Below are 23,874 nucleotides of genomic sequence, written 5' to 3'. Positions count from 1 at the left end.
TCAAAGTTTATCTGCTTGATTGGATCAGAACATGACACCAGATCGGTTCCTGTAACCCACTTTGTCTCTTACAAGTCACACTTACCTGAGGTCAGGAACACCCTCTGTGTCATCCCAGTCATTTCAGTTCTGGTCCAGGAAGTTGGCTTTGAAAAATTTAAATCCCAGCTAACACTGTTCTCTAAATGGAACCCTAAGAACAAGAAACCCTGATCAGTTTTTAGTAGCTGCCTGCAAGCCTAACAGGCTTTGCCTTGTGAGCTGTATGGGGGCACAGACAGACTGCAGAGAAGTAATTGCAGGTTGAGGCAAGGCATACGTGGATCTAATCCATTTAATGTCTGTGTGAGGCAACCGTAATAAAGAAACTGGTAGATGATTTGCTAAGCGCTTTTAATGGTGAGAAGCATCTTGTCAGAAATGTAGACGAGATCTTGGCTTTACAAAAACAAGCCAGTATGTTACAGAGCAGAAACGCAGAAAGGAAGCAGCAGTTAATTGTCACAACAGTTTATTTACAGACCTGGTCAACTGCAATAGCAAGCAAGACACAGAATTCTTTTACAGTGGACACTTAGTCTCTGCTTGTAAACACTAGAGAAGCGTTTCCAGACAACTTGAGAATCAGAAAATAGAAAGAGGTTTTTGCAGAGGTTCATAAACAGCACTGGTTGCCTTCTAACTCTGTCCTTTGTGATAGTTGCACGGCATTTCTGTGGTCACAGCCGGGTAAGGGGCTTTTCTGTTGCATTTCAGACACGGAGGCTCCTAATTGAAGCCCTGTTATTGAATAAATAAGTGTACATACTTTTTTTTGTCAGAGAAGGCATCCATGCTCTAAGCTTGATTTGCGATTCTTTCAATAAAGAGATGAGCATGTAACATACATTCTGGTAAAATAAAAACTTGGGTATCTCTCTCTCTAAGAAGCATAGAAAAGAATCATAGAATCGCTAGGTTGGAAAAGAACCACCAGATCATTGATTCCAACCATTCCTATTAAACACTAAACCATGTCCCTCGGCGCCTCGTCCACCCGTCCCTTAAACACCCCCAGGGAAGGTGAATCAACCACCTCCCTGTGCAGCCTGTTCCAGTGCCCAATAACCCTTTCCGTGAAAAATGTTCCTAATGTCCAGCCTAAATCTCCCCTGGTGGAGCTTGAGGCCATTCCTTCTCATCCTGTCCCCTGTTACTTGGGAGAAGAGGCCAGCTCCCTCCTCTCCACAACCTCCTTTCAGGTAGTTGTAGAGAGCAATGAGGTCTCCCCTCAGCCTCCTCCAGGCTAAACACCCCCAGCTCTCTCAGCCGCTCCTCTTGCCAGAGTTACTCTGGCAGTTCTTCTGACTTATAAATTTAATTATCAGATAGTGCTGGTCACACCACCAATAACAGCGTGTCTTAATGGTCTAGCTTGAGACCAGGTGATGAAACAAATAGCTTAATTACAATCCCCTCTACCCAAAATGTACCCTCCCCTTCTCGCTTTTCCAGGTTGGCTTTCAGAGTTTTTAACTACAAAGAAACAAACACAACATTTTCCACCATTTGTTTTAGAAGCATTTCCAGTTATTTCTCTTCTGGCCTCCCCGCCCGAGGAAGATGCCTGGATTACTCTGTGTTCTGTTTGTGCGCAAGTGGGATCATTCTTGCACAGGCTGAGCAAGCAACTTGCTCTCCCTGATTTTGGAAAGAGCTGCAGCAAGAAAACTCAGCTACGTGGCCACCAGGGAGAACATGCTGGTGCTTACAGCAGCCGAAGGAACAGGGTAAGCATGCAGTCAAAAGGGCTGCAAGTCTCTGGCTCAGAGACTCTCAGAGAGAATAGGGCAAGATTTTTTCCTTTCAGGAACTTCTCAGGTCACCTTTATAAATCCATGTATTTTATACAGTGTCCTGCAGCAAGGAGTCCTACGATGAGCTGAACAGATAGTGTGATGTATCAAACCTGCTACTTAACCACTTCTGTGATTCCCTTGAGCTCTCATATCAGAAAAGAAAGCTGTGGAATTTATTCCTTTGCTAGCCTCTCCATGCCAGTCCCTGTCTAGATCTCGATCTTGGCTCCTGTCAGGTTGGGTTTTTTCCCACGTAAAGATTTGTATTTGGTTTATTTTTTTCCCAATACAGAGCCTAAACGTAGCCCCGTGAGGTAAAACACAATAGAAAACGCTCTGGATTGCCATTTCTACAGCAGGGGCAACTTAACATTCTGTGAGACAAGGCATTACAATCCAGCATCCTTAACTACACAAGAATTCCTGAGCGGGTTCAGAGGAATCAATTTACCACATTTGCACTGAATTAAAAGACTAGAAAGAAATTCAGAGAGGTTTGTAGCACCTGTGATATTCAAGAGCAAGGAGAACAGCACAGTTAAAACCAAGGGCTACAGAAAAGGAATATGGCCTTATTAAAATGAAATAAGAAGATTTCTGGCTCAAAGTGGGATATTCTAGAGCGCATCTGTAGACACCCCGAGCATCCTCAATTCCTACCTTTGTTCCAGAAGAGAATCTCCCCTGTGTACATCCCATTAATTAATCAGAAGAGGAAAAATCCTTTTTCAAAGATACTAATTGATTTGAATTCTCTGCATTCTCAACAGCTCATATGAAAAGATAAAGGATTCTTTTTATCCAATGAATGCATTCTAGAAAGAGGACCAGCACTCAGTTTATCGCTTTATATATTGTAACTTAAATACTGGTAGTTCAGTTTTGTTTTAGAATTCACTGCTGTAACCATCTTAAGCAGGGACACTGCTTTGTAAAAGGTCAGTCATTTCTTTGATATACTTTAAAAACTTTAATTGGAATATTCAGAATTCCTATTTTTTTACCTATTTTTTCTACTTCTACAAATGCAGAACCACCAGGACTTAATTATTACACACACACACACAAGTGTTCTGAGTTACTTGTGAAAAAATACTCTTCGCAGTACCAGGGAGGAGATCCCTGCGGCCCCGGGACCACGACCACTGCTCCCAGCAGCGGGAACAGCCTCCCCAGGAGCAGGTTGATCCACCACGTGCTGCCCCCAGGGAACACCAGGTTTGTGCCCCACATCTGCCACCCTGAGGTGCCAGGGGGAGAGCAAGGAGAGAGGCCTGGGCAGGGATGGGTTTCTTACCGTGCCCGCTGTGACAGGCACCCAGTCCTGCTGCCCCCTGGCATGCGTCTGGCTCTAAAACAGTCGTGATTCAGAGCTATTTTGCCAGGCTGCCAGCATTTTTCCTAAGAAATTCTAGTAAGAAAACAGAAGCTGCCCTTTTCGACAGTGTGCAATAGGAAAAAACAAGTTGAAGTACTGTCTCCAACTCCAGCGCTGTGGATTTTTTTGGAGACAAAACCAAACCTGCCACAAACAGTTGCTAGACTTGCTCTTCCAAAGTGTAAAAATAAACAAGCCAGCCCACAATAATTTTGTAAGAAAATTGGGAAGCAGCTCCAGAGCAATAATATTATAATTTCAAGCTCCCACTGTGACAATCATGCAAGTAGAAAGGGTCATCGTCCCTTTGCCCCACCCCCTGTAACAATAAATTGGAATAGCACTTTTGCTTATGATAGCGAGCGTAACATTTTTTTTCATGAACTCATTGCTTATTGAAATAAGCAGCTTCTGCCAGTGTTCCTTCTGCACGGGTCCCCGCCACAGAGATCGCAGTCTGACTTCCACCGTCCCAGTCACCTCCCAGGATGCTTGTTTGGAGTCAGTTATCGGTGTTTCTGTCACCGCATTAATTCACCCTCAGTGTTTAAGTGCCAGCGTCCAGCACTGTGGGCAGGAGGCGCCCAGGGCAGCGGGTGGGATACCCCCCAGGGCAGCAGGTGGCGAAGAGTTGAAGGTATTCGCAGCACTTCTCTCCCTGTTTGCAGCGCGACACTCGCAGACAGGTAACAAAATCCCTTGGTGATGAGTCTGCTGTGCTGCAAGCATTCAGAGAAGCGTTGTAAATAGACTTGCTCAACTCTGTTCTGATTTCTCATTTTGGCCAAATTATTTTCCATTAGCTCAAGTGTGACAACCAGTTATAGCTTTAGCTTTTATAATTCAAGTTGCAATCTTTAGTTATAATCACCTTTATCTTCTGGAGGTGCATTTTTATTTAGCTTCCCTGTAATTTCAAGACAGCAGCATGAAAATAATTCCCATTTCTGCCTACCCCCCAGAGCCCAGCCCTAGTTAACCTCCCTTAGGGCAAGCAGCTCCACCCCACAGTGAGGGTAGAAGAACAGCAGCTTCATCCTTCCCTCTGAGTGTTCTTCCTGGCATTTGATGCAGTTGAATACAATTTACCAAGTGTGAGATACATTTAGCTGAGACGTTTTTTATACACACGTCAGCATATTTGTATACAGTCTATCATCTAATATTGCCTATTAAGTGTAGCCTACTTCCTCCTCCTATACGTTATCGGCATCATCGTGCACCTTGCTGGCAACACTTCTTGGCATGTTTCTAAAACTACTTTTTCACAGACTGCAGGTTACCTTTCAGAGGGTGAGTGGTTCTTAACTTCCACTCCAGAGTAAATTATGAATGCATCATTCCACAAGCTACGTGCTCGGAGAGCTTTGGGCTTAGACATGCAAGGAACCCTGGTAAAACCTGCACCGGTGAAGTTACATGAGCAAGTGTCTGCCTCCAGCCTTCAGAGGTTTTCTGTACATACTAAGTGTGAACACAGCTTAAATTATTAACACTGTGGTGTAAGAAGTACTAGGCTTTTGAATTTATGCAAGGCAAGCAAAATGAAAATTACATTAACAAGTTAACAGCCAGTTAATTTTTCTTATTTTTGCCCCACCAATATTTACAAAACCTTTTAAAAAAAAAAGAAAATAAACACTCTTCCAGCTTGTGGAAAATACTAAACATCCTCATTCCTTTCCCTCTTACACAATTCAAACTGTCACTGTTTTGCAGCATTTGCTTCCTTGCTTGTCAAAAGCATTAAAAAGTCAGCAGAGCAGCCAGTCAGTGTTCTATTAAAGAGACAGAAAACCAAATTATTTTGCAGTAGTTATTACTACAGTAGGATTGACACAACAAAGAGACAAAAGTACAATGTGAGTCTGAGAAGTCATAGGATTATACTGAGGCATTTGAAGTAGGATGGGTTGTATTTTTAAATGTTTCTGTGAATTATGTACATGTCCATGTGATGCAGTTACTTACTTTTTCACATACATGTGACTTGAGTGACTCCATCTTCCTGGTCAAATTGTCCATCATCCAGTTCCCTTAATACCCCGTCACTGCTACTGAATCCTGGAAAGCCTCCGTACTGGGAGGATCCCTCCTTGATCCAACATTGTTTAGGAGGAGACAAGTGAAACTCATCAGGTGGTTGTCCAGCTTCTATGGGGCGAGAAGTAGCTGTGTCTAATCCAACACTTCTGCTCGAGACTTTGCCTTTTTCCTCCCCAAGAACTTGTCTTAAGGATTTCTTCTGAAATACAAGAGGATGTTTGAATGTTAGCTTATTGGGGGGGGAAAAAGCCAGATCCTTTGCAGTGAGTCATGCACGGATTTAATGTGAGCTGCTTTTTAATATAAGGCAGCATTCACCACTCTGGTTTAAAAGATGAGCCCTGGAGAAAAGAGTCCAACACATACATTTTTGTTCTCAATAAATAAATTTCAAGAGAGACAAAAGAGATAGAAAACATAGTCAAGATGCAAGAAAGCACATATGAATGCTAAGAAAAAGTACTCCAACAATGCTTGATTCCTACATAGTGTTTGGCAGCTCCAGAAAGACTTAAAAGCATTATAACTTGTGCTAAAATCAGCAGTTTGAAGAAAGCATGATTTCTGTGCCTAACGTATGGGTCTGATGTACCCTGACTGATGCCTTCTGCCATACAGCACACGTGGGCTGCCCTTTCTTGTGCCCTGCAGGGACTAATGCTTGAGGGCAGCACAGGCCCTGCTATCAGCTCCCTCTCGGCTGCGGAGGGTTCCCCCTGCCCAAAGGGGTGGGAGGGCTGAGCAGGGGCGGACTTGCAGCCAACAGCTCCAGCACCTCCAGCTACTGCTGCAGGCATCCGCTCACTTTCCTTCACTCATGTATCCACGTGCTGCCAGGTACAGTGTCTGGTTAGTGCCCTCGTCTGCAAGCCGCTCTGAGTCTCAGTGGGTGGTGGTCACCCTCCCAAACGCAGTTCTGTCTAGAAGCTTCAACACAAGTGCAATAATCAAAGATGTGAATTAAACTCCATCAACATTGAGCTCTTTAAAAGTGTGATCTGACCACTTAATAGGACTGAAGATTTCCCACTGATCCACCTCCTGGTGGGAATGCGTTGCTTTCCTGACTTTCCAGTTCTGCCCATAAAGACCTTCAGAGGCCTCCTCAGATAACGGCGAGTTGCTTGAGAACTGACATCTACACCGCTGGAATTCAGCAGCTGTCCTGTACAGCCACCTGAGAGGGGCTCCAAAGAGACCTTGCACATGAAGAACTTGGTATAAATACATTGGCACTGGAATCTCCTGACACGCTTCTTGTTGAAGCGATTGCTGCCAATGTCAAAAAAATGTAAGCAGACTGTGATTTATGCAAACAGAACTCAAAGACTATGCTAAGGGTCTTCTCAGGCACTACAAATAAATAAAAGGCATATTTTATTCCAGCATCAGGACGTACCCAACATACTCAGCTGTGATGGTGCAGCACCTCCAGAGGCAGTGTCAGTGCCTTGAATCACAGCAAAAGAGCGAGCGTAGAGGCAGAAGTGCCCTGGCTCTCTGTCTGGAGCCTTGCTGTCAGCACACACTCTGCTAAACCAGGAGGTGCTTCGCCAGGGGACAGCACTGTCCATGGGAGGAGGACATCCAGCTAAAAAGGAATCCAGCCTCAGTACAGAACTGCCTTTTGCTGGGCAAAGGCCATGAGCAATCCCCGCAGGGGGATTTGCAAAAATCCTAACAATTTGAAAACAAAACCACCACACAACTGCTTTCGCTGCGCTCTGGCAAGTTCTGTGCCCCCTTCTGTATATTACTAGGTTTTTTTTAACTCAAACTCTTTCGAAACGGTAAAAACAGTGGCCCTTGTGGCTAAGGGAAATGTATTTAGAGAAACTATTAGAGGAGATATTGGGAAATTAGACTAAGGGGAAATGGTCTTGCCTCAAGAGAAACAGAAGGAAACAGGCTTTGCCTGGACGCTCCTGTAAGAGCATGGAGAAGTCTGCCTAGGGGAGATAAAGGAAAAGAATAAAGCAAACCCTCAAGCGCTGTGTGGTTCAATCAGATTGCCTGCTCTGAACTATTTTCTTAGAAACGCAAATGGTATGTGATAAAGAACCCACTGAGACAGCGCAGCCCTTCTAATCCCAGAGGCCTTTGAACCACTACATAAATCATAAGCCAAGTCATAATGCACTATCCCATGAACCCTGGAGAAGGCAGCGAGATGAGCTGTGAGGGCATTCTGCCTCAGAAAAGAGACTCTGTGGGAACAAGACACCAAGTAATACTCCCCCGCTCAATTCTTGCTAAGCAAACCTTCCTTTAGAAATTGCAATGTTAACTTCGTCCCCACCCCCGAAAAATTGAGCACTCAAAGCAACCCCTCATACCCAATGCTGCCATTGTCCCCATGGCAAGTCAGAGGGCCAGCAGCTGGGGCTGCCTGTGGGGCAAAGCTGCTGCCATGGCCACAACCCGCTGTGCTGCGCGGAGCTGGGACGCAATGTGATCAGGCTCTGGAGAGCTAAGTGTTTGCAAAGGCCTGGATGAGGCTGCTTTCTTATTAAGATCCAGTATGGAAAGAGCCTTGCTGTTCTGCATTTTGACTCCTTCACAGGCAGCATTCTTCTTGTGATACCAGAGTTGTCAACAGGCTAAGGGCACACTGAAGTGGACATAAGCTGTGATTTTAATTTTTTTTTAAGTCAAAATGTTTTCGAAATCTTAAATGACAGGCTGAGAGAGTTGGGCTTGTTCAGCCTGGAGAAGAGAAGGCTCCGAGGAGATCTTACAGCAACCTTCCAGTATCTGAAAGGCGCTACAAGAAAGCTGGGGAGGGACTGTCCACAAAGGCTTATGGTAATAGGACGGGGGACAATGGGTATAAACTGGAGAGGGACAGATTTAGACTAGACGTAAGGAGGAATTTCTTAATGCTGAGGGTGGTGAGGCACGGGCCCAGGTTGCCCAGGGAAGCTGTGGCTGCCCCATCCCTGGAGGTGTTCAAGGCCAGGTTGGATGGGACCCTGGGCAGCCTGGTCTGGTGGGAGGTGTCCCTGCCCATGGCAGGGGGCTTGGAGCCAACCCAAACGATTCTGTGATTCACCCTAAGTTGTGAACATGAAGTTTTTTTGAACAGCTTTCACGTAATTAGAACTGCAATGAAAAGATACACAGTACAAATCAAAATGCAAATGTTTTGCCCAGCAGTAGAGAGTGACAGGAATGAAACATTTTTACTGAAACATCGGCAAGTGTTTGGTAGAATTTTACTGCTCTGTTGTCCCTGTCCAGGGGATGTTTTAAATAAACATATTTATTAAAATTTCTACAGCAAAAGTTAATGCCTTCAAATTTCAGTAGCTTGTTTTGCACATGAAGTCTAGCTGCTCAGTGTAAAGCTAGTGTCTCTTTTTATACCCATTAGGTATTAATAATAAATTATGAATTTCAACTCTAATGAATTAATTACCTAATGAATTAATTACTTTCTACTAATGAAGGTAATACACTGTTCACCCATTCAGACATTTTGGTAAAAATACACTGAAGTAAAAAGATTAAAACTTAGGGGAAAAACAACATAACTGGAAAAACAGAAGGAAAACGTTACTCTGCTCAATGTTTCAGCTTCAGCCTGAGCTACCTATTTATTCCACACTAAAATGACCTCACCACACTAAAATTTCCTAGTGGGAAAGTAAAACTTCTACTGGTACTTAAGGAGCACATTGAGATACTAAGTTTGGTCAGATTTTAAACACTGGAATGCTGATGTAAATGACAATAAATCAACTATTTCTTGTTTACCTGCAGTACGTTAATGCTTAAGTCAAAGGTTTCCCATTACAACAAAGTAAAACGATGGCTACAAAACACCCTACCCATATGATTTGTATAAACCAAAGAATTTAAAGGTCATTCAGCTGCTGACCACCCCATACGTGGGCGACAGAATTTAAAATGTAAGAATAACGCTTCCTATTTTTAATTTAAGCCACGTCTCAGTGATTCATAATTTCATCAGATTGAATGTTTTTTACAGAACTGGTTTGTATTAAGCCTCTTGGCAGAATCCAGTTATAGCCATTCTAACTTGTCTTGTAGTTATGCTGCCTTTTAAGAGATGCCTGTAGCTAGAAAAAACAGGCCATGCCAAGGAAAGAGTATTCCTACCAGTAGACCATGCCCTTATTATATTTTATTATTTTATTTTATTAAAAAAGCAGGGAAACATCAGGAAATTATGACTGACATAAAAAGGTTTATTATATTTAAAATACTGGTAAAAATTCTGTTCCAAAACATACTTTCAGAAATGTAGAAGGAAAGAATGTAAAAGCTGCAAAAGTCAGGCATGAGAGTGGGTGTCAGAAGCTGAAGTTGCTTGGTACACAGTGGGGAATTAAAGGAAAAAAAATGGATGAGGAACTTGCAGAATTTAAAACAGGGTATGAATCAAAGGAGATTAAGACATTGGCAAGGGAGACTACACAGAAAACTGTAGAGAAAAAGAAGGTCAGGTTTTCTAAGTGAGGAAATAAGTTATAGACAGTGCACAAGAACTATCTGGGAATTAAGGTGGCGGCAGAGACAAAAAATAAAGCAGGACTTGAACTGTGCATGTTGTATGCAGTCCTTTAAAGCATGGAAGCAGTCATTACCAGGGGACACAGTGAGAAGGAAGATAGCCTGGAGATAAGAAAAGGCCTGTAGAGGAATAAAAAGAGGGAGAGCATATTTTGGAAATACTAAGCAAAGGAAAACACAGATGATTGTAATAGTCTGGTTAGAACGTAAAAATGACAGAGAAAGATCAAATACAAATCCAAGGAATTTAAAGACTCAACGAACTATTCACACAGATGGAGAAAGAAGAGGCCAGGTGTCACTGCCGTGCAGCAGTACCTAACACAACAAAGGACAGAATTCATAAAGTTACTACTCTGGTGCTGGACATGGGTAAAAGTATCTATAGCCTTCACGGCTGCTTAAGGCTATCCCAGGAAAGTCATGCTGAGTATGGAAAAGTTGAACGGCCATTGAAAAACAGATAAGATTTAAAAATCCATCATGGGACGCTGGAAGACTTGGCAAAGAAGAGCCCACCAGTCCATCCTTCTCTGGCCACAGCAGGCTTTACTGTGGCACCACACAGGTACAAAACTGCTGTGAATCTCACTCTGAGCAGAACACAGTGACTGCCAGTTACTTAACCCATAAGGTGCTCTTATACACTACAGGGGACAGGACAAGAGGGAATGGCCTCAAGCTCCGCCAGGGGAGGTTTAGGCTGGACATTAGGAAAAAATTTTTCATGGAAGGGGTCATTGGGCAGTGTTAGAGGCTGCCCAGGGAGGTGGTTGAGTCACCTTCCCTGGAGGGGTTTAAGGGACGGGTGGACGAAGTGCTGAGGGACATGGTTTAGTGTTTGATAGGAATGGTTGGACTCGATGATCCAGTGGGTCTCTTCCAACCTGGTTATTCTATGAATCTATTATGGGAGCCTCACTCAAACGGGACAAAGAGCTGAGATATAGCTGCAGCGATTTAAAGACCTGTATTTCTGTCACACGTGCACGCAGCAACAGCTAACACCTCTCCACCCTGTCAACCTCCAGATTACAGCATCCCTCATGCAACCTGGTGCTTGTATTCTACCAGTGTGAAAGCAGATGTTTTGGAAGTCAACATAAAAGGTTGTTCATGTGCAACAGGTCCAAGAATTGAATCACAATATTAAATGTGTAAAGAAATACTTACAGCATAGCCAACCTCATCCACCTGAGACACATTAATTTCTTAGCGCAAAACAGGTTTTCAGCATGGTTATGTTTTTCTCTATAGCTTAATTTAAAAGGTATACGTTAGGAAAAAAAAAACAACCCAACATGCAAGTTCAGCTGCAAAAGCCCTTCACAAATTTGAACCTCTTGAAGTGAAATCCTCTTCTGCCACCTTTTTTTTCCCCATTATTTGAAGCCTAGTTTGTTTCTGTACTTAACCATTATGTGAAGTACTAATTTCTTCATATTAATACTATAAACACGTTGCTCACCTCTGGTGTCTGGACAGCAGAATTCCACATAACAGGTCTCTGAAGAAAAACAACTTGCTTTGTGGCCAGATTTCCTTCACTAAAACACAAAGAAAATTATGTCAATATTTTGAAGGCAATAACTGTCACTGTAACATGTTCATAACTACAGGGTCAATCATAAGCTGCGTGTTGGTAATTCCACGAGCAAGAAGAGAATAGTCTGCCAAGCATTAACTGCTCTATTAATGTCTAACCACTTTTGTAATCACATTTAAAAACCCTAGAAGCACAGAGCTGGGTTAAGGTATCGTACATGAAAACAGGTATAGAACAAAAATTTGTATTACTATAATTAGAGTTATTTAACGTGGATTCCCTTGAAAGGTTAAGTACCAAAGCTCCTACTTTTAATCCAAGTCTGTACCTATGTGTCTGAAGTTAGCCTCAAACAATCTTTCTTTCATCTAATCTGCACTGTCAAATATACAGCAACATATTACTGCCTATCAAGACCACAACAAATCAGACCCATCTGAATAGATCCAAAGATTTGATAAGATTCACAGCTTCAACAAATATCTCAATGTTTTGTGGTATTAAATTTGAGAAGTAACATTCTTGCTAACTAAAAGATGGATTGTGGTTGTAACACACACAACTGACACAGGAGGATAAGACTGCTATCTTGTCACCTGTGGATCAAAAAGACTGAGCTCAGTTTTTATAAGCTCTGCAGCCAAAATGAGATAAGTGATGCTGGCCGTTTGGTATAGGGGAGGTACATGCATTGGAGAGATAAGATAATAAAGTAGTAAGGTAAATAAAGAGAATAAAAAGGAGGAACTTTCAGGTTGTATTCCTGGAACTTTTAAAAATGTTGATGCTGTTCTGGTAGATACAATTTAAAGAAATGCCTTTACCCATCTTTTTTTCCCAAAGGAAATACTTCTAGGAAAATAAATGTGAAAGGCTGAAGCTTTTCCTCAAAACCAAATCAGATGTTACTGTTATGATGTTTCAAAAGTGTTACAGCTCTCTTAGTACTGGTGATACACCCTCTTCAAGTTTTTAGGTATTTGTCACCCCTCCCTCAGAAACACAGGTCAGCCCACTGGTTGCACGTGTACTACTGAAAGAGTGCCAGAAGTGCAAGACCAGAGCACTAGGATGGGAGGGTCTAAAAACTTTTTATGCTCTTCTAAATATCAGATACTACACTCTCATAAAAGTGTATTCCCCCCCTCCCTTGCTTCTGGGCAACATTCAATGAGACCTTTATACACGGAAAGGAAAGACACTTCAGCAGAAAAGTGACTACAGACTTAGGAGTCTGCTAACGAAAAGCAGCAAATGAGAAACACATGAGGCATGTAGCAAGAAAAATCAGGAATTAAAACAGCATCTATGACATCAGGAATTGCTTTTTAACAGCGTGCCCAAGCAGAGCTCCTGGAAGTAAGCTGTGGAAAAAATACAGACCACCACTACTTGGAGGTTGGAACTGGATGATCTTTAAGGTCCCTTCCAACCCAAACTATTCCATGATTTTATGATTCTACTCCCAGCGTACTCAGCTACACCTGACCAGTCGTCAGTGACAATTACTTCGTGACAGTGTTTGGCCCTGGTCAATCTTCCTTTCAGTCTAGCTGAACTCATGTCAAGGCACACCTTCGCATGTCTTCCTAGGATGAGAATTGAGAGCTAGCCTAAACACCAGCTTGTGTGGAAAACGAGGCCGGAGAACAAACTCTGTTTCCTTAAGTTAACAAGGTTTCCTTGCTCCAAAGAGTCTCCTTCCTTACCTCACTATTTGCATCCATTAAAAGAAAATGTGTTACGATTTTATGTTACAACAAGGAAATCTGGAATCCTGCAACCCTTTTCCATTTGGCTAGGTATCTCTCCCTGCCTCAATTATGTCGGTCTTGATGATATCAATGGGGAAATCTCATAAACAAGAAGCCCAGTGCAGTCTCTGGCATCGGGAGGAGGCCACAGCTTATTTTGTAACAGTGTCTGCATTCCTTCAGTGAAAAGAGAAAAACCCAAACATTAAGCTGCAGCTTGTACAAATTCTACTAGAACAGAGAAAGGACATGATGGTGGGTAGACAATAAGTAAACTACCAATTTTCTGAGTCTGACCTTATTAAAATGCCGCACACGACGAAGCAGCTATGAGCTTAATTCACAAAGAACTCAATGACAGAAGAATTTCCACAGAATTTAAATGAGAAAAAGCACTTAGAGCAAGCGCTCCATTGCTCCCCTCACTTTTCCACATTCTATCTTTGCCTCCTAAGTCAGGGAGTTTTGAAAACTGGGATTAAGTAGTTTGCCCTGATAAATTAATAACCACAAAGTTGGTGGGTTTGTACCTTATTTGCCTGCCTGCTTTCCGGCACTTGTAGAGAGTCTCTCTCGCCCGTTCTCAGGAGTTGCAGTAATCAGCGAGGGGAAATAAAGGTCAGCACTGAGTAAGGCCACTGAAGCCTTTTTCCTGTCTCTTCTTTTAAGAGGGATGAAGAGCAACAGAGACTCCATTGTTAAAACACTGGTGATTTGCTTGCCTGCTTATGCTGCCTGGGCAATGAATTTATCCTCTTATTACATGCATATATTTAATAAGTTCCCCCCAAACAAACAATAAGCTATAAGTTAATGAGTGCTAAAAATGGCACTGATTTTTACAGGTCTACTTTTTATGCATTATTTTTTTATATACAACAGTTAGACAAAGTGTTCTGAAAAATGAACAAAAGGACCACAATAAAATTTTTTCAACTTTTTTTTCATTTCCTAAAAGGAAGCTCTGTATTCCTCTGGAACCCCACAGCATCTGGGCTTTTAGTTATGAGACTGACACCAGCTCAGGATAAATCTCCTGTGTTAAAGGATCTGTTTAATGGAAAAAACAAACACCCAGAACCAACACCCTAAGAAAGAATTCTATTTTTAGACCACAAAAATTTTACAAACTCATGACGACATCATGTGAGTAACTGCACTAAGTTACCAGTATTTTCTAACATATTTTTCCCCAAATTACTAGATTTAACTCCTAAAAGGACTATTAATTTTATCTTTTCTCTATAGCTTCTGAACTTGGCTTAATTACTGTCAAGTTCTTGTCTTGAAAACATTTACCTAGTAAGACTTGTATATAATGCTGGAGGCTCTTTGGATCAATAATATTATTTATGGATCTTTCTTATATTCTCTTTTTGGTCAAAACCAATTCTTTAAGTGACTGCTGACAAAATTTTAACATCTAAGATGTTAAAATGCGCAAACACAGCATCATTATCACACTTATATTCAATCCTGGAAGAAGAGAATCCCTGGCAGACAAAGACAGGCTGAGAGAGTTGGGCTTGTTCAGCCTGGAGAAGAGAAGGCTCTGAGAAGACCTTATAGTGACCTTGCAACACCTGAAGGGGCTACAAGAAAGCTGGGGAAGGACTGTTCACAAAGGCTTGTAGTGATAGGATGAGGGGCAATGGGTATAAACTGGAGAGGGACAGATTTAGACTGGACAGAAGGAGGAATTTCTTCACTCTGAGGGAGGTGAGGCACTGGCACAGGTTGCCCAGGGAAGCTGTGGCTGCCCCATCCCTGGAGGTGTCCGAGGCCAGGTTGGATGGGGCCTTGGGCAGCCTGGTCCGGTGGGAGGTGTCCCTGCCCATGGCAGGGGGGTTGGAACTGAATGATCTTTAAGGTCCCTTCCAACCCAAACTATTCTATAAGGGGAGCTTGTGTGGAACTGTGGGAACTGAGGGGAACAGTGCTTATTTTTCAAAATAACGTTGCACAAAAAAGCAACTCTGCATGTTTGAAGTACAAGACATCTACCATTGCTCTATTTATAACAGCATGGATAACATCGCTCAAGGAAATGTTTTCTGCATCCAACATGACTTAGTCTTTGTGGCAGGAGTTAAAAGGACTAAATAAGCCTGCAGATTTGCTGCTGCCCCTGCCTGAAGCAGGCTGTGATCCATGACACTCAGCTATCACGTGGCACAATAATCCACACAACAGGACATTTTCTTTTATGGAGAGGAACACCTGTAGAAAAGAAAAACTTGAAACAATAAAACCACGCAGGAACAGAAAGTACAGCCTAGTGGTTTTTAAACCATTTCAAATCCTGACCATGCAAATCCAAAAAAAGATCAGACCGGTGTGTGACAGCCCTGTAACACCCCAGAAACTGTCAGCCTGTTGGTCACACTCTGCATCTGCCGGCAAACAGTGGGAATGATGGGCAGGAACAGACCACAGGAGATCCAAGACAAGGGGAAGTTTTGCAGTCATTTAGGAGAAGAGGAAAACAGACTAGACTAGAGCAGCATACAACAGGGAAGAAAAATGGGGAGCAGGCTGCCCTGTTAACACATTTTATCCTTAAAGAGAACTTTTTTCCTAAATATGCTTTGTCCACATTGTTTTTTTAAAAAATAAATATGAAAACATGAATTTGCCAGATCATCCAAAAATGTTGCTGATTTTGTTTGTTCAGTGCTTCTGAAGCCTGTTAATATTCAGGCTGGTTTTTGAGGTCAGAGTTTCAAGTCTCGGAAAAGACAGCTGTTCAGCAGCATGAAGTGTCCTCCTTCACTGAGACATTTAAAATGCATTCCTAGGATAATCCACCACCACAGTAATGGCATCTTTCATATGGGACGCATAGTAACCATCCAGGAATTTCTCCTCCAGTAATCATCCCGGAATTTCTTCTCCTTTTTAATTACCAGCATCAACAGTATTTACCAATCACTACTTTGCCTACCGGGATAGAAACACATTATTTTTTGCAGCTGTTAAGAATTCTTAATTCTTAATCAGGAATTCTCATTCATGGGATTTTTTTTTCTTTTTTACCTTCTTTAAAGAAGAAAATTGAATAGCTCTATACTAGCTACATGACCAGCACACAAAACATGCTTTATCCTATTTCTTCCAAAAGCATCAAACATGCCACACCAGAACAAGTATTAGACATTTAATGCAGATTAAATACCCAACCCTTCAGTCTGAGCTATTCCTGTGTAGAAACAAAATGAGTACAACTTCCTATTTGTCCATGTTACAACCCCCTTTTGCATGACCTCAGCCATTAATGGGCTGGTTGTTTCACACCCGGGAAGCAACGCTACTTGAGACATTTAGTGCACCATCAATATCTTGCTGGCATATTACCTCCTTATTAGTTCAAGGAGCAGGTCCCAGCCTAATGAATCTTCCTACAGTGCTTTTCCCCTATTTTCTTTCTTATAGCACTTAGCTTCCTTTAAATGGCCCTCCCTACCTTTGCTCTGCCATCTATGAGGTACAAAATAGCACCATTTTGCCTGCTGCAAGCACAACCTGATACTCAGAGTGGTTAACCGACAGCTGCTCAAGACAACCTCACTCCTGCTGTCCAAACCCTATAGGGATGGGTAGAATTACACTGCTTGTGGGATAGTAGAGGTTTGAGGCTGAATCCCCTCTCTCACACCATAAACTACTAAAATCTCTCTCCCATTCTCCATTCACGTCCTTTAAGAAGGAGATGTAGATCCCAAAGGCTTACTCTCAAGCTCTAAGATTTGGCCCAAAAATGTCAGCTGTTTATGAAAACCAGTCTCAGTGGTTCATGTATTGTTAGCAAGTCACCATGTTCAAAGCTAATACACTTAGATTACAAAACTTTGTTTGAAAAAATTGTATTAAAGGATAATCATCTTGTTTCACGTTCTTAACACTGCTTCTCTGTGGAGCTTCACAAGTTCAGAAGTTCATAAATTTCAGAAGAAAACACAACATACAGAGACCCTTAAAGAAATGAGCAGAACATGCCAAGTTTTACCACAATTTCTTCAGATTTTGTTTTCAATCAGTCAGTCAAAGTCAACTATTAGGAAAACCCACACAGGTGAAAATTCCAAACCATTTCCCGACCAGAGAAACCTCTTTCTTGCATGGGTGAGTTGATTTAATCACATCAAATCACTTGAACCAAATTCCACTTTCCTAGAGCAGTACTCTTAGAACCTTTCATTCACATTGTTCTTCATGCTGTCTTGCTTTAATACACTGAGGTCTGAACCTAAAGATTACTAAAGCCACCCACTCTTTCCATTGCCTTTTTTGAGGAGCCCTAAAATATGCCTCAGCCCACTTGTTTGTTTTCAAACCTTAGCAATCTTAATCTGAGGAAAGGGGGGATTAATAAAAACCAAAACAGAGAGAAAAGAGGTTTATGCTTCGTTCAGTGTTTCATTTGCCATTTTTTAGTGATGCTGCTGAAGAAAAACACAGTACTTGTTTTTTCTTTTTTTTTTTAAAAAAAAGGGAAATCTGGAACTTTATAAGGGATCCAGGTCTGCTATTTATCTTCTCCTATTTTAGATCACCCTCAGTCAACTAAAGCTTACAACAGAACTGAAATCCAGTTGATCAGTACTATATTCCAAATGAAACATAACATCTCCATTAAAGAAGACAACAGCCCAATAACTTGCTCGATTAGCACATTCTCCCTCCCTCATATGCAATGAATACTGTACGACTGTCTTGTGACAATGACTTAGTCCAACCCAGTCAGTCACCAATGTCCTATGTGACCGAATCATTTCAACACCAGTTAATACTTGATGCATGTAAGTAACAGCACTTCTGCCCCACTGCTGGGGACTGAGTATGCAATAAGAAGTTTCTCAAGTAAAATCTTTAATGTTTAACTATAAACAATATATTTTAAGTTTAGGATTACTGGTCTAGTTTGCAACTCACTCAAGTCAGCAGTCCTAAAACAGCGTAGTAAAAAGATTGCATCATAATGCTACTTACATCTCAAGTTCCATATACAATTAACATTATTGGTCTTATTCTCCCTTTTACATTTACTTATGCATGTAATCAACTTGATACTTCAGACACATACACACCAAAAATGCTGTAATCTATTGTTTGGGTACCTGTCATGTCGTACAATAGGTGTAGGCAGGACACAGGTCAGGAGCCATCCAAACTCAGCCAGTGTGTGCAACAAAGGTCCGTAATCTGTTTTAATTTCACATCCCTACATTAATAATTATAAAAAGTAGTAAAGAGACTCTGTACAGGTTTTATTCACATTTCTACACAAATTACAATAACAAGATAATCCTTTGAGCTAACACAAAACTCTGTTGTTTAAAGAAGACTCAGTATTTCAAATAGAAAACAATTGGAAAAGTTCAAGACTAAGGAAGAGTAAGGAAAAGGAGCACACTAACTCAAGGTCTAAGGCCCGATTCAGCCAGGTGTTCAAAGCACCATCTCACTCATTAAACTCATCATGTTGCTAATTAATGCCTAAAACTTTTTAAACACTAGACTAGGTAACATAATTGATGTATTTAGGTTTTCATTTCACATCTAAACAGCAAGCATCTTGCCTGGACATATACTTAAGTTTTGGGCTTTTGGTGGTTGGTTGTTTTTTGTTTGTTTGTTTTTAAAACTACAAGGTCTTAGTTTTATGCTATTTCTTTGCACATTGTATTCACTAATAGATATTTCATAGAACCATGGAATAACCAGGTTGGAAGAGACCCACCGGATCATCGAGTCCAACCATTCCTATCAAACACTAAACCATATCCCTTAGCACCTCGTCCACCCGTGCCTTAAACACCTCCAGGGAAGGTGACTCAACCACCTCCCTGGGCAGCCTGTTCCAGTTCCTAATGACCCTTTCTGTGAAGAATTTTTTCCTAATGTCCAGCCTAAACCTCCCCTGGCAGAGCTTGAGGCCCTCAAAAGTAAGCCCTTGGCATCCTCTAAGAACAATTACTTCCAGATGGCTTTCATTCATACCAATAATCTCTTAATATTAAAAGATTAAAGAACATTAAATAATTTTATTGCCATACCACACTACAGTTGTGCTTCTTAATTTATTAGGAAATATTAAGTCTTTCATATTTAGCAGTATAATATTACTAAGAATATACATCTGAAAAGCACATTCAATTTTTTTCTTGTTCTCTATCTTGTTTTTGTTATTTTCTTCCCATTTTGATTTGGAAATACTTCAGTACATTGTCAGTGGAGTTGCACTGGCTGAAACTATGCCTAAGTTGATCTGAAACATATACAGTTTTAAAAAAACCCCAAACATTTTCCTTGGTGGTTGTATTTGTTGGTATGAACATATGTAAACATGATGTGCCAGGTTCCCTGCACTGTATTTCTTTTTTTCAACAGCCACAGGCCTTACTTCATTTGTATGATTCAAGGCTTTAGTTTAGCTTACGCAGGTGGTTTCAAGAAACCATCCTGAATATTTATCAAACACTGGTACAAGCATTCTAAGGAAAAAACAAAGAAAACCATAAGTAGGAAACCCCTTGCTAAACAATCATCACTTTACCTCAATGACTGTCCATTGTTCAACCACTATTGCATCATTTCCTTTCCTGTTAGAACCTGGAACCCCAGCACCTTCTTCTTCATAGATAAATAATCCTTCTAAAGATTTAGGCAAATAGTCCCCTGTGAACATAAAGACAAATATAAACTGAAATATAAGGCTTTAGGTTGGTATCTTACTGAGAAGTACGCACGGTTTTGTTTTTTCTCATTGAACAGTCCTCTAAAATAAAATGACATCAGACAGCAAAGAACTCGAATTTGTGGTTATTTCTGTGTCTAGCTACAACTCAAAGCACGCAAGTCAACTTCTTATTCAAACCCCTTTTTTCTATATTGAACTATGAACGGCTTCATTTTCTCAAAAGCATTGGCCATTCCCACCCTCCAGTCTTGATTCCTTTTTCCTATACTCAACATATCCCCTCCAGCAGATGGGCACAAACCCTCTTTATTCAATTTCAAGATCGTATGCCTGGTAATAAGTGTGGCTTTTGGTGTGGTGAGGATAAAGATCAATGAAGCATGAAGTGCAAAGCCTAGCTACTGTTACTTAAATAAGTATATAAATGGCCACAGGAAAAACCTGAAACAGAAGTAATTGTAGGAAGATTCCTGAGGGGAAGGAAGTTTCAGAATACAACTCCCTGACTCACTTGTTGAAGCCTGACAGTATCCAGTTGGTCTAAACTAAAGCTCTGCATCAAATATTGGTTCACTTATGGTCGTGCTTCTCCTAAGAGCCACTGGTAAGTCTTTTGTGCAGATGTACCTCAACAGCTGACTATCTTAAACTGAATTTGAACAGTAAAATTATGTAATCCTCAGAATATCAGACTTAAATCCTCTACAGTATTGCACAAAAAGATGTAAAGAGAGGATTGTTTTTGCCACAGCTTCCAGGAAGTCAGATAAGTTTCCTTTGTTTGCTGTTTTTTTTCCTTTAAGTTTAAGGAACGCAACTGGTCTGGTTTTAAAACTGAACAGATTAGCATAATTGCATTCTGTAAACCAGTAAATCCCATTTTTTGAGCACGCTTGTTAATGTACCATAAACCATCAACCATGCTAATACTATTCCACTACATATTACATAGCAGATTTATGTAGTTTGATTTCTGATTGAATTTAGATTGATTTAGATACTTGCATGCTACGTATCTCTTTCACATATTAGCAGAGATATTGGGCACGTTACTTTATTTTTAGACTACATAAACATGAATATCTACACAGCTCCTAATAATTCATAAATACTTCATCTCAAATTCATGGACTTTGATCTTTCTCAGTATTTAGGCAGTTTTTTAAAATGAGCAGTCCAGCTACAACATGTTAGGACACTTTTTGCACCATTTTTCAAACATGATAGAACAATTCTATAATTTTAAGCAGCTCTTGACACAAGATCACCACCACTCACTGATATTTTGGGACAAACTGATAATTCATGAAGTGTATTAAGTCAAAAATCACCTTTGTTGAAAAAGCTCAGTGGTTCACCTGCCCATCCTGTCAATTACAATAGCTTATCTTTGTTAATATCAGTACTCAAATAAATTAAAATAAAACAAAATAAGAGAAGTGCTGCATGACAGGTAGCAAACCATAAAAACCTAAAAATATTGCAACAGCACTTATACAGATTTTAGGTACTTCTATGATCACAAAAGGCATCAAGGAAAGTACAAATGGAGGAAACATTACAATGATCCAAATGGCTGCTAAAAGAGAACTTACCCGGATTGTTTCTATGACTGCATTCTCTTCTGGCAGGAGAACACATTAAGAACGGATGGTTTGTTTTTTTTTTAATTTTTAAAAATTCTTTACATAAAACCTGATTTAAGGTACAAGGAAGTTTTATTTTGAACCTTGCAGCAACAGAATTCTGCTGGCTCAACAGAACACGTGGAAAGTCCATCCCAGAGGAGCATTTCTGCAGCTGCCCAACTTGTGCCCCACGTTTTTATTTTTATTAAAACAATAGCTAAAATTTGCTGGTTTCACTAAAGCTGTACAAAAGGAAAACTACTGCTAAAGACATCTCATACTCTAAATGCAAACAAACAGACATGATTTCTTCTTGCAGTTACAGACACTTGATCAGCTCCAGAATTCCATCCACATTGTGAGCTGTGCCTTTGAATATCTCCAGTTTAATTCAGTCGCATCCCACCCATGAGTAACTGAAACACACACCAGTCAAGCGCGTTGAAGCAGAAGGACCAGCTGCTGCAAAAGAGCATGCACGAAACCCTTAAATAAGTGATAACCTATGTACTAAAGATGGGACAGTTATCCACAGAGAGGAGCACACAGCTACAGGGGAATGGGAAGATTGCAAAGCTGTTGTTGGACGACAGCTGCAAAGATTAATTTCAACAGCTGCCAAACCCAGCCCTCTGTGAATTGTAAAGTATCTCCAGAGAGTTATTTTCCAGCTCTAAAAAATCTGCATTGAAAACTAGGAGTCTGATTTCTCACCTCTCCTCCCTCAAAGGAAACTTTGCTCTTCTACTGACTTCAACAGATAGGAATTATAATTTAAGAGCAAAGATGGCCAATACAAATTGTGCTATTAGATGGCTTATGTGCACAAAATACACAAATTAAGAAGGACTAACTGCCAATTTCAATGAGGTAAGTATAGTGGTGTTGATGTGCTTGTATTCCCCTGATAATCATTAAATTAACTCTATTTGCAGAGCTACAGAAATGCAGTGATTCACACACAAAACTAAACTACAGTGAACAAACAAAAACTGAAGAGTTTTCATTATTTTCATGGTTTTATTTTTGAAGAACCCACATCATCTAACGTTCAAAGATTTTGTTTTAAACTGTTTTTTTGAAAAAAAAAAAAATTTAAGCCCTTCACTAATCTAAGCCTTACAAGGGGGATGCTGAATGTATATTACTTTAAATGAGAAAATCAGAAAAAGAAGCATTAAAAAAAGCATGCAATAATCAACCCCCCAGTAATTCTACCCTCCTTGCATAATTCATTTAAGAAACAGATGTAAAATAACTTATGAAAATCACTTCAATACATTATTAAGCAAACTACTGCACTTCATAATCAGCTTGAGTATTGCAAATGTAACTTAAGGTCTCTGAAAACTTTCCAGACTTTTTAAAATGCTTTTCCCCACTGCAGCCCTGTGTTTTCCTTGCTAACAGTGAACTGCCAAAAGCAATTCCAAAAACACCAACAACTGAGAACTCGGCACAAACAAGACATGAATAGATACAACCAAAGACAAAATATCAGATTAGTGAAGTATAAATTCTAAATTCCCTAACAAACAACATTTATTATAGTAATTAATAAGTTCTGAAATAGTTACCTATGTCACTCTCTTGATTTGTTCCCCTAGCACTGGAGTACTACCATGTTCTCCAAATTATTTTCAAGTAATTGCACAACAGTAGCTGCATACAATTTTCTGAAACACTTGTCATGCCTGGTTTTCAGACAAATTCAGCTCACGTGGCAATGAATCTCTTAATTACGTACAGAATCATAGACACATTAGGTGGGAAAAGACCTTAGAGATCATCAACTCCAACTGTACCTGTCCACTACTAAATCATGGCCACAAGCACCTCATCTACCTGCTTTTTAAACACCTCCTGCAATGGTGACTCAACCACCTCCCTTGGCAGCCTCTGCCAATGCTTGATAACCCTTTCTGTGAAGAAATTTTTCCTAATGCCCAATCTAAACTTCGCCTGACACAGCCTTTCCCCCTTGTCCTGTCCCCTGTCACTTGGGAGAAGAGGCCAGCACCCTCCTCTCCACAACCTCCTTTCAGGCAGTTGTAGAGAGCAATGAGGTCTCCCCTCAGCCTCCTCTTCTCCAGGCTAAACAACCCAAGCTCTCTCAGCTGCTCCTCATAAGACTTGTTCTCCAGCCCCTTCACCAGTTTCCTTGCCCTTCTCTGGACACACTGCAGGACACGCTCAATGTCTTTCTTGTAGCCCAGAACTGAACACAGGATTTGAGGAGCGGTCTCACCAGTGCTGAGTACAGGGGCAGAATCACTTCCCTGGTCCTGCTGGCCACGCCGTTTCTGATACAAGCCAAGATGCTGTTGGCCTTTTTGGCCACCTGAGCACACTGTTGATTCACGTTCAGTTGGCTGTCAACCCCCAGGTCTTATCCTGCCAGGAAGCTTTCAAATCATTCTTCCCGACGCCTGTAGCTCTGCACAGGGT

The 23,874-nt window shown here is 41.0% G+C and overlaps 1 protein-coding gene across 4 annotated transcripts in view; it reads right to left on the bottom strand.

Annotated features, from left to right (window-relative positions):
- Positions 1-376: 376 nt before the first annotated feature.
- The window catches only part of RFTN2 (raftlin family member 2), a 38,264-nt gene continuing 14,766 nt past the window's right edge, over positions 377-23,874 (bottom strand). For 2 of the 4 annotated variants that reach the window (XM_069860688.1, XM_069860691.1), the window contains exons 7-10: positions 19,655-19,776; positions 18,216-18,319; positions 11,267-11,345; positions 377-5,461 (exon numbers count right to left, since the gene is read on the bottom strand). In XM_069860688.1, coding sequence (XP_069716789.1) covers positions 5,192-5,461; positions 11,267-11,345; positions 18,216-18,319; positions 19,655-19,776 — 575 coding nt within the window. In that variant the 3' untranslated portion in view covers positions 377-5,191. The remainder of the gene's footprint in view (positions 5,462-11,266; positions 11,346-18,215; positions 18,320-19,654; positions 19,777-23,874) is intronic. The other 2 variants (XM_069860689.1, XM_069860690.1) reach the window with 2 other exon arrangements.

This window comes from Phaenicophaeus curvirostris, chromosome 7 (genome assembly GCF_032191515.1).
Source record: "Phaenicophaeus curvirostris isolate KB17595 chromosome 7, BPBGC_Pcur_1.0, whole genome shotgun sequence".
NCBI classification, from domain to species: domain Eukaryota; kingdom Metazoa; phylum Chordata; class Aves; order Cuculiformes; family Cuculidae; genus Phaenicophaeus; species Phaenicophaeus curvirostris.
This window is presented reverse-complemented; position numbering and strand designations above follow the sequence as displayed.